The sequence below is a fragment of the Lottia gigantea genome, assembly GCF_000327385.1.
Source record: "Lottia gigantea unplaced genomic scaffold LOTGIsca_63, whole genome shotgun sequence".
Lineage (NCBI taxonomy): Eukaryota > Metazoa > Mollusca > Gastropoda > Lottiidae > Lottia > Lottia gigantea.
The window spans coordinates 334,523-346,234 of NW_008710145.1; the positions used below are offsets into that span (position 1 = coordinate 334,523).

The 11,712-nt window shown below is 33.5% G+C and overlaps 2 protein-coding genes across 2 annotated transcripts; one reads left to right on the forward strand and one right to left on the reverse strand.

Moving 5' to 3' along the window:
- Window positions 1–3,229: 3,229 nt before the first annotated feature.
- Window positions 3,230–7,036, reverse strand: LOTGIDRAFT_207069 (hypothetical protein; the record flags this gene model as incomplete). Its single annotated transcript, XM_009064480.1, has 9 exons — window positions 3,230–3,293; window positions 3,805–3,959; window positions 4,305–4,407; window positions 4,719–4,884; window positions 5,316–5,482; window positions 5,797–5,897; window positions 6,075–6,209; window positions 6,573–6,709; window positions 6,901–7,036. 9 exons carry the CDS (start codon window positions 7,034–7,036, stop codon window positions 3,230–3,232), a joined length of 1,164 nt encoding a protein of 387 aa, XP_009062728.1.
- A 1,597-nt stretch (window positions 7,037–8,633) lies between these two features.
- Window positions 8,634–9,698, forward strand: LOTGIDRAFT_128818 (hypothetical protein; the record flags this gene model as incomplete). The annotated part of the gene is made up of 1 exon (XM_009064481.1): window positions 8,634–9,698. The coding sequence occupies one exon, from the start codon at window positions 8,634–8,636 to the stop codon at window positions 9,696–9,698; it is 1,065 nt and encodes a 354-aa protein (XP_009062729.1).
- Between the last annotated feature and the right edge of the window lie 2,014 nt (window positions 9,699–11,712).

An 11,712-nucleotide genomic window follows, 5' to 3' on the forward strand; every position in this document is an offset into this window, starting at 1 on the left:
TGAAAAAATCAGTAATATTGTAAAGGTGAAGCTATACATCAGATGGACAAATCAGTAATGTTGTGAAGCTGAGGCTATACATCAGATGGACAAATCAGTAATGTTGTGAAGGTGGTGCCATGCACCGGATGTTGGGCAAATCAGTAATGTTGTGATGGTGCTATAGAAAGATATAAGGTATTTTGTTCCAAAATAATAATAATTTGGATACAATATGTTTCACAGCTACTTTGATTGAAAAAGGGTATTAATGTTCCAAAATAATGAAAATTGAATAAAGTTTAAATGAACCAAAAATAATACTGAATGCTGCCAGTTAAGTTTTATAAAAATTATCAAAGTAAAAAAATTCCAGGTAATGCGAAATGATTCGACTTTCTATGATATAATATATGTTTCCTGATCAACCCAGTCATAATCAGTACAGCCAAATAAATAGAGTTACTAATTTGGTTTAAAATATGACCATATAGATGAAAATAAACACTCTTTAACTAGACTTCTTGTATCATTCTCAGATTTCACTGTGTTTAAAGGAATTGAAACAAAATTTGTTCAGGGTTCCAACCGGGTTAACCAGACCATCACCAATTTTATTGATACTTAGCAGAAATCTTGGATATGATGGGAAAAGTTCAAATTCCAAATTTCATCGAGATCATAGAGATATGATTTCCCAAAATTTTGACATTTTGACACATTTTTTCTTGGCATAGCTCAGTCACCCCTAAATTACATAAAGATAGCTTGCCAGGCAAGGTAATATACGCCCACTGATAGCTTTGTTTGAAATTGAATATTTGTTAGAAAATAGCAAACATAGACACCAGGAAATATTCAACTTATACCCAAATCCATCACAAACTGTGCCATCACAAGTTAAAAATCAAACACATTTGTAAGAATAACGGCAATAACTTGTATTTTATATTTCAAAAGGTTTAGTTTTAATTGTGATCAATTTCATCAAGTTGTCAAATTTGTTTTAGACTTCTGCTTTGTAGAATAAAAATTACGTGTTGTACAAGATTTTTGATCAGATTTATCCTTGGGTGATTTCAATAAGTCTGTCATGAATTGTGTATTTGCAGATTATATTCAAAAATATAGGCAATAATTCATATTACATATTTTTCGATTTCTCTGATTTTTCTATAGGGTTTATCCTTGGGTGAATACGAACACTCATACCAAGTTTCGTCAAAATCTGTCAAGAATTGTGCCTTCTAGAGTGTTTACGAGCTAAAAATTGAACGGTTTGCAAGAACAAGGGCAATAATTCATACTAAATATTTTTCCTGTAGTAGCCTACTTATCCAGCAACTCAATTCAATCTTCCAAGAAACTTTCCCCTATGACCCATGTTTAATTTCATTTTTGTATCAGCACAATAGGTGAAAATGAAATGATTAAGCAAACCTTTTCTCTTGAATGACATTTATAAAATGAAATCAGATAAACTGCTGCATCTTGGGATGTCACATGACTAAGCTATGATTGGATATCTGTCTTGGATTTTCCACTTGGTCTATTTATAGTATCTTATGATGCTGTACATGTATGGTGGCTGGTTAGGGACATGTTAAATGATTAAAATAAATTTTCTTATTTGTTTACCAAAATAGTTTCTCAGGAAAATAATGACATCTATTGTAAATTGTGATTATGAACAAAAAAATTGTGACTTGTAGAGTCTGTCAAGAATTGTGCCTCCTAGAGTGTTTACGAGCTAAAAATTGAACGCGTTTTCAAGAACAAGGGAAATAATTCATACTACATATTTTTTGATTTCCCTGATTTTTCTATAGGGTTTATCCTTGGGTGAATACGAACACTCATACCAAGTTTCGTCAAAATCTGTCAAGAATTGTGCCTTCTAGAGTGTTTACGAGCTAAAAATTGAACGGTTTGCAAGAACAAGGGCAATAATTCATACTAAATATTTTTCGATTTCGCTGATTTTCGATAGGGTTTATCCTTGGGTGATTACAAACACTCATACCAAGTTTCGTTAAAATCCTTCAAGAATTATGCCTTCTGAGTGTTTACAAGCTAAAAATTGAACGCGTTTTCAAGAACAAGGGCAATAATTCATACTTAATATTTTTCGATTTCGCTGATTTTCAATAGGGTCTATCCTTGGGTGATAACGAACACTCATACCAAGTTTCGTCAAAATCTGTCAAGAATTGTGCCCTGTAGAGTGTTTACGAGCTAAAAATTGAACGTGTTTGCAAGAACAAGGGCAATAATTCATACTAAATATTTTTCGATTTCGCTGATTTCAATAGGGTTTATCCTTGGGTGATAACGAACACTCATACCAAGTTTCGTTAAAATCCTTCAAGAATTATGCCTTCTAGAGTGTTTACGAGCTAAAAATTGAAGGCGTTTTCAAGAACAAGGGCAATAATTCATACTTAATATTTTTCGATTTCGCTGATTTTCAATAGGGTCTATCCTTGGGTGATAACGAACATTCATACCATGTTTCGTCAAAATCTGTCAAGAATTGTGTCTTCTAGAGTGTTTACGAGCTAAAAATTGAACACGTTTGCAAGAACAAGGGCAATAATTCATACTAAATAAGTTTCGATTTCGCTGATTTTCAATAGGGTTTATCCTTGGGTGATTACGAACACTCATACCAAGTTTCGTTAAAATCCTTCAAGAATTATGCCTTCTAGAGTGTTTACGAGCTAAAAATTGAACACGTTTGCAAGAACAAGGGCAATAATTCATGCTAAATATTTTTCGATTTCGCTGATTTTCAATAGGGTTTATCCTTGGGTGATTGCGAACACACATACTAAGTTTCGTTAAAATCCGTCAAGAATTGTGCCCTGTAGAGTGTTTACGAGCAATTGTGGACGGAGGGACCGACGGACATGGGTGACAATATACGCCCCCCATTTCATGTGGGCGTATAAAAATCAGTGATGATCGGGTTAAAATTTCTTTCTTTTTGGGGTGATTTGACCTGTAATGACCTTTTATTAGGGTTATCTTATTTGCTGAACAAGAGAAATCTATAATGTCAAAATATATTACAAAAAATACCCATTGCACTAAATTGAAATTGTCACATAGACATTCCATTCACTTTCAACATCAATTTTGCTTTGTAAACTTTTATTGTTATCAGATGTCCTTCTGGTGCAAGAGGAGGCGAATTTCAACCATTCAATAAATAGTTTGTATATAAATATTTTTAGTCATCAATTATCACTTAGAAATAAATCTGTACAGCTTCTGATGATATCTGTTCTACAGGACACAAAGGACATTTAACCCTACAATAATATGTTAAAAAATATCAAGAAATCAGTTAATCAGTGATTCTGTATTTAACAGGACATTGACTTTTATCATCAATTTAAAGGAAACAGTTATCAAAAAACCAATGGTTAAAGTTAGGTTACACTTGTTTTACCAGCTAAAGGGGCATAATCTTTGGTGTAATGATAGAATCCAATTAAAAATGGGATTATATCTTGATAGTAATTCTAGTTCATGAATGAGCCTTATAATATTCTAGTGATTTTAAACAAATAATTATGTTTCCCACCACACTATTTCTGTGCCACCTTCACCATAATTTTATTTGACCAATGTTCTTGTTATCTACAGATTATAGGATTGCTGTTGAAATTGAAAACTTTGAAAGATCAATTGTGTTCAAATAAATTTCATCCCTGAAACCTAAAGACAGTGGAATAGCATCCTCCTGCTGGACACACTACTCTTGATCATTCAAATAAAAACAATTTACAAATAAATTGAAAGAAAAAAAAAAATTCTTACTTATTGGAACTGGATAATTTATTTAGAGCATCTTTTGATATTACATGTCCACAAACCAGTCTCATTGGGGGATTATTTTCATTACTCTGTTGTCGTAATATAGGACAGGCAAATATAGAGTGGTAATGATACTCTTTTCCAAGATCAATTTCAACCTGAATATTAATAAACATTAATTATCATCTTATGATATTCAACACGTTTTTAACACAGAATGATTTTTTTCAAACATATAGGTAGAATTAGGACAATAAAAATATAAAACTTCCATGTCATACTTTCTAGTCATGATTACGCCAATAAAGATGTGCAATGCTTAACAGTCTGCAATGAGGGAAATTTTGTCAGAAAACATAATAGAACGGCTTATTTGAGCGCAATTCCATCACTAAATAGGTTTTAGCATCTGCTAGGACATTGTCATCAAAAGAAAATGATTCATTTAAGCATCGCTAAGCTTTATAGGATTATGGCACCTGAATGTACCACACTTAGCTTACCGGTAATTCATCCTTACTGCTCCAAACAGATGGTACTTGTCTCTGTAACATAACCTGTTTAATACTCAATAATGGTGGTAGTGCTTTACATCCTGCGCGAATACTGAAAATATATCATTTATATAATAGACAGGAAACATATGGCCTCTGCCTAGGGCTGGACCAAGTGGATAAAATGATATTAAGCATTAATATATCATGTATGGGTATACATCAAGATATTTCTTAAGTATGATTTTAACTGGTTTTGGAAACAATTTCTACAAAACATCCCTGTCTTTCATATCATGAGAAAAATCAGGTTGAAATATTAAGAAACTTGAATCTTATAGCGAATTCTCCAGTTAAAAAGAGACAGGAACACAAAATTTATTTTGTGACTAAAATAGTTATTTCAGAGAACATATTACATACCCAACACTGAGTGGACTTTCAACTGATAATCCCATCAAGGCACAAGCATCTCTTGTAAACACATCACAGATTTCTTCCCAATAAATTGGCTCTAGTAGTGATATGTATGGGGAGTTTTCAATTCCTTGTGGTAGGTATAGCAAGCTACCCATGAGTACTTGTAATTCTGCAGTTTAAAAATAATCATAAATGTGAATGGATAACAAGTAAACTACTGAACCACGTTATCTCCCTTTGACCACAACTTTAATTGTTATAGTCTTAAACCAATGAACTAAATGATATGAATCCAAACATTACGCCATTGTATTTGGAACATCATTTGAGTGTTATTTGTCTTTGAACTTTTAACTGTTATATTATCTTTGAACTTTTCACCATATTGTCATTTTCTAAATGCACTATCTGAAACATACATTCTTAGTTTTCTTTTCTTCTTGTTTTATTGATATTATTTTTCAAGTCAGGATCTATGACAATGATTTAAAATCTTAAGGTACTATCCTGATTTAAATAAAATTCCACAAGCCAGAACATGAGCTAACATCTAAATCATTGAGACCATGAACAATAATATCAGCAAAAAGATACCCCTACCTCTAGCATGCTGAGCTCCAAACATGGAGAAATTTTTCGAATATAATAAAGCCTCTCTCTGTCTACATGTGCCTTGTTTTAACAGCTCTATAAAATGTAATCTGTGTAATTTGAATTCCAATGAACTCCTCTGAGCCAACAAAATTTCCCTGTTCACATATGCCCATCTGAAAAAAAGAACAAGGTGTGTGAAACGGTCGCAAATTCCAGCATACAGAATATGGAAGTCAAGTTCAGCTAAGAATTGAATATTCTTTATTGGTCTTTCTTTGTTAACCATTTCAAACTAATTTTGGAAAATGACATTTGACATTTTGTTGCTTGAGTAATATTTTTTTTTCATGTGGAAGAATTTATCACGACAGACTTTGTTTTTCATAACAGACTTTATGCAAAGTAAGCAACAATATTTAGCTCGGTACAAATATAAAACCTAGCTATCAACAGAATTCTAATAAAACATGTAACAAAATATACTAACTCCAATGCTGGTCCAAGGTCTCTGCATTTCAAAGCCTCCAAAATTCTATGTAATTCTAAGAATGGTGCCTTTCTTGAACTATCAACTTCTAACCTTGCATCCTGTTAAAATAACCCCAAATTATGTTTAATATTCAGAGTGCAGATTCACAGCTTGTCAGGATCAAAGTAAACGAGGAAAAATAATAATAATGTAGGACATGTAAAATCAGGTAAGAAAGTCTATAATAGTACCATGCTAGTAACTATTTACATAATATAGAATATTTTGTATATCACCTCAGTTAAGGCCTCTGCTATATCAAGCATTCCTTGCCTCAAAAAGTGTTCACAAATGACTTCATTCAATAAATTATTATTTTTCTCATTTTCAAAAGTATCAGGAGTAACTGCTGTAAAGTCAGAAATGAAATTCTGAAAAAGAAAACATATTTGATAAGCATATATATTATATAGAATGTCTTAGTCAAAAGACTGATTTCAACACCCTTACTTACAGTATGCCAGATTGCCATCCTGCAAATCTGGTATGAAACCCTGTGTAGGCCTATGCCTCAAAAATAGATCAATATCAATAAAACTTTAAGGAATTACCATGTTGCCTTTCTTCCATAAGCATAAGGGCAAAAATGTAGCACATGATGTTCCCTTTCATTAATTTTCATAACTTTATACATATACACTTAAATTGTAAGAGACCATGTACATACTATAGTCAATTCCAATCCATTTATAAAAATACGAGAAATATTCAATATAATTCTAAAGAAGGCTCACCCTGTCCACAGATCTACCAACTTTAGAGACTGAACCATGAAGATCTTTATGTTCTGTGCTTAATCTTTGAACTGATTCTCTGACACGCTTTAATGTTTGTGTTAATATTTCTGTTTGTGTTGGTGTTAAATCATGTTCTGTAAAAAATATAATGGAAACATTATGATTCGTGATATAAGATAAATTTAATTTAGTTAGGAGGTAGCCTACTGATATAAAAATCTACTGACCATGAATGTAAACAAACAAAATGAAAACAAAGAAATTGAATTTACGCATCAGACATAAACAAGCATTAGAAAATAAGGGAACATCCATCAAACCTAACCTGATTGTAGTTCATTTCCTATACTGTGTAGAGAAGATACTAATTCATCCAAAGTGTTATTACTGTGGTCCTTTAAACCATTAAATTTTGCCAAAACTTTATCCAGTTCCCTTTCCACAGCTGTACACGACTCCATGTTGGATTTAAACAACCTTCACCTTTGAATTTTCAGGGAGCATTCATTGATTAAGAAAACCGAGTAAACCCCGACAATGTAAATGAAATGAAATGAATGGAGTTTTACGTCCTACTTTTCTGCACCATGTGGGCTAATGAAGATGGTCCCGACAATGTAGCCATGAGTTATGACGGGGGCATATTTTCTTCTGGTGTGATTCAGAATTGAATAATATGTATGCCATTCGTCTGTAGTATTCAATTCAAAGAAATCTAAGACTCTCAGTAGGCCTATTTTTGGAATTGATAATCCATTATGGGTTATGCAATTCCGTAAAAGTTGTGGTCTGACTGTAGACTTAAAGACTGTTTGTAGTCCACTTTTTAACAGTTGGGGATATTGATATTATCATAGCTACAAATTTATTTATCAATCCAAAAAGAAAAGCAGGTTTCATAAAAATGCGTCAATGATGCTAAAAATTGCACGGGTTTCGGAGAACTAGGGCAGTAGGCTCAAGTATTTTCCTATTCTTTTTATTTTCAATACCGGTAGTGTTTACAATGGGATCATGTAACATTTCTTCAATTTTTCTTTCTGAATCCGTTCCTTTAGAGTGTGTAGGAAAAATAAAACAACAGAAATAACTTGTATTACTATTTTCCATTTTTTTTGATGAAAGTAAACACCGAGTCTCATCAAACTCCGTCAAGAATGGTTCCTTCTAGAGTGATTACGAGCAATTGTGGGTTGACATGAGCGACAAAAGGGGTTATTTTATTTTATACATATTTAAAGAGATTAATTAGAATTTTTCTAGAATTAGAAGTAGAAGTAGGCTACCACATAGGAATGAAAGGGACAATCATATAGGCCTAACCAACCAATTAACCAATTGTACCTTCAGTATCAGAAACGGGATTTTTTTTAGCTAGGCTAAACGGTGATAGTGTTCACAGATTACCGTCGATATTTGAGCATTAAAATCCATGAGTGTCCAGAATTTTCCGCATTAGAAAAATCAAAATGAAAATTCGTTTTTTTTCTTGAGACTCCGCTATAGAAAGAACTTGATAAATATACATATAATTAGAAAGTGACAGATATATTTGAAGGGATTAGCTTATGCGATTTTCTTTCTTTCAAGACCACTGAAGACTACTTACATATTATATTCAAGCCGCAAATCAACGCTCAAATATGGCGAACTATGGACTTTTAAATCCAACCATTCATGGACTGCTCCCTCATTATTATGTTTTAGGCTTGCAGACTGAGTATACAAGTTCTATGGTTTTGAGAATTGATGAACTTTGAACAGGGTCGAAGTCAGGCTGGCGAACAGTTTAACAAATCGGGTTTGTTGAATGTTGATGGCCAATGGAAAATACATTTAACTTATTGCTGGACAATTGTGCTTGGTTGACTACCGATGAACTTGGGACCAGCTCTACGTCAGTTCATAGCCTATATTTAAATTCAGGTTGAAATTATATCGATTGTTTTGTGATAACGACATCATTTAGGCTAATGTGTTATCTTATCGGTTGCAATATAGGTATAGGTGTAGTCGACAAGACAGCACTTGCTTCGGAGACTGAAGCAAATGATGATCATGACTAAGAAGCTCCGTACAAATTCCCTCTCCAGGAAATCCAGAGAAGGAAACGAAATAACTGATTATGTAAAACTTGACAAACTACCAAATTTCTTGATATTGGTAGAAAAGGTAGAAGCAGTAGTTCGGACCAGCAATTGGTGGGATAAATATGGAGTGGATTGGATGATCTATATAGCAGCTGTTGTGGGATGCTTTTTCAGTTACAGGTTGTTTAATACAAATTCATATTTAAACTTCGGTATTGGTATTGTTGTATACGGTTACTGTCATTCGGTACTAACAGTTAAAGGGGCTCACGCAGCCGCTCATGGTGCTGTTACAGAGTCACCGAAATGGAACAAATTTTGGAGTATTATGTTTATTGAGTTAATGGGATCATTCTCTGATGAACTTGGTAATGAAATCCATATTAAAGGTCATCACCCACACACAAACATCATCGGACTGGGCGACTCAAGTACATGGAAAGCACCATTTTTGCCTTCCTATATCTATATGTTCCTGGCACCTTTATTGGTACCCATACTTACACCACTTGTTGCGCTATGTGAACTTGTTGGAAAGTGGGGAAAGTTAATCAGATGTGCCCTTGTTATAATCACCGGCTTTGCAATTAACTTTACTTTTTTGATACATCTGTCAGGATTTTCTATATTGGGGGCCGTTATAGTCACATTTATCAGCCGTGCTTTGTTGTCCATACCTTATATTCATGTGAATATTTTTCAACATATAGGACTGGCTATGTATTCCCAGAAAAACCGACCAAAGAAAATTTATCAAATGTCAACAGGTGTTCTGAACCTCGGTAGAAATATGATCCTGGATTTTAGTTTTGGACATTCAATCATAAGTTGTCACGTAGAACACCATCTATTCCCGCGGCTGTCTGATAATATGTGTCTCAAAATCAAACCTTTGGTGTCAAAATTCTTGAAAGAGAATGGTTTACCATATCACGAAGAAGCCTACTTTGATAGAATGGTATATTTTGTAAACAGTTACAAAGAACTAATGGTAAACGCTCCACCAATTACACATTTTGTTGGTATTCAATGACCTGAAACGGAAACCTTCGGTCGTTCTTTATTATGTATAAAAGTGAAGTGGTCTTGTAGACTAATTTTAAAGAGATTGTAAAGAGGTTTTTCCAATTTTCATTCTGACGTCTGTGGTTCTTGCTAACGCGTTTTATGACGTCACTAGAGGGGAGCTACCGGAAGCTAATATTGATACCTATGCAGTTCCTGTCTAGAGAAGTGACGTCATAAAACACGTTAGTTTTAGTGGAATTACAACTACAAGACCTACATAACAGACGTCCAACTACCAACTACTACGACTACCAACAACTACCTAGTTTGCGATATCAGCATCCGCTGGAAGCGAACGTTAACTTGTCATCTACCTACCTACCTACCGTCGGAATGAAAGTTGGACTGGTGCAAATTGATGCTATCAGTGTCCCCGATAAAAATATATAGGTTTTGAAAACCTCTTTACAATCCCTTTAAGCAGATATTGAAAAAAATTTGTGTGTAGATGTTAAATGTTAGGCTACATGGTTAATGATAATATCTGAATAATTCCCAAATCATAAGATTTTATGGGTTAATAAGACATTTATACAAAGCATCGATTTATGGCACGACTACCCTGCCATAGTATACTATAGACTCATCTTCCTCAGCTTATATTGTATACAAACCAACCTTGCATGTAATTTTTATTCAGAAAGTGGAATTGGTATATAAAATATAAAATAAAGTCCATCTGTGGCTATGTCACTTTTTTATTACAAATTATGAGGGATATGACTTTCCGATGAGTCTTGAAGAATTGAATTGTTCTCTTTAAACCAAGGAGCTTTGGAGACCTCCTTACCTTGAACTATATCTAATGACTGATTTAGTTCGCATGGCATACATGTATTACTTGCTTTAAGAGACTAAGTTACTTTTATAGTTCAAATATTTTTATTTGTGATATTTTGGACTTTTTAGCCCTTGTGCATTATCTTATTTATATGTTGGAAATAATAAATTATCCAAGTATAAAATGATTTTCTCCTCACTGAAGTTATTATGTTTATTTCACTTATATAAATATGGTTTGAATTCTGATAGTAGCCTATACTTAAAAGCTGCCATATAAATTTTCAACAGCCCAGACTATCAAAGAAAAAAAGTTCACACAAAAAGTCAGTTGAAAACTGAATTTTCATTCGCATCCACGGGCCCATTTTTATACGCCCACATGAATATGTGGTCGTATATTGTCGTCGCCCCTGTCCGTCGGTCCGTCCGTCAACATTTCTTGTGAGCACTATAGAGACTACAGTTTTTATCTGTGATGCTTTAGAGTGATATGATCTCGGTCAAGTTCGAATTTGACGTATTTTCGATGAACGGTTTTTGAGATATTGCCCTTGACTTTATAAAAACGCGTCAAATTTTGTTAAAAATGGTTCGTGAGCAGGATTGAAGCTACAGTTTTCAACCGATTGTGATGAAATGATGTGTGATCATTAGAATTGATAAGATCTCCGACAAGTTCTAACTTGACGCATTTTCGATGAATGGTTTTGAGTTATTGCCCTTGACTTTATAAAAACGCGTCAAAATTTGTTCATGAGCACAATAGAAGCTACAGTTTTCAACCAATTCTGATGAAACTTGGTGTGCTCATTAGAATTGATAAGATCTCGGACAACTTGACGCAATTTCGATGAACGGTATTTGAGTTATTGCCCTTGACTTTGTAAAAACGCTTCAAAATTTGTTTGTGAACACAATAGAGACTACAGTTTCATCCTATTTGAATGGAATTTGGTGTGACGATTTATATTCATGAGATCTTGGTCAAGTTCGAATTGGACGATTTATCGATGAACGGTTTTTGAGTTATTGCCCTTGACTTCAACATCCAATAACTGTTTTCTTCAGCATTGATAGATAAAATTTGAAATATTCTTACAATACGCGACAGGTATAGCATCAATTTGCACTATTTCAATCTTAAATCAGACATCTGTGATTCCTACAATTCCATTAAAACTAAGTGTTTGATAGCG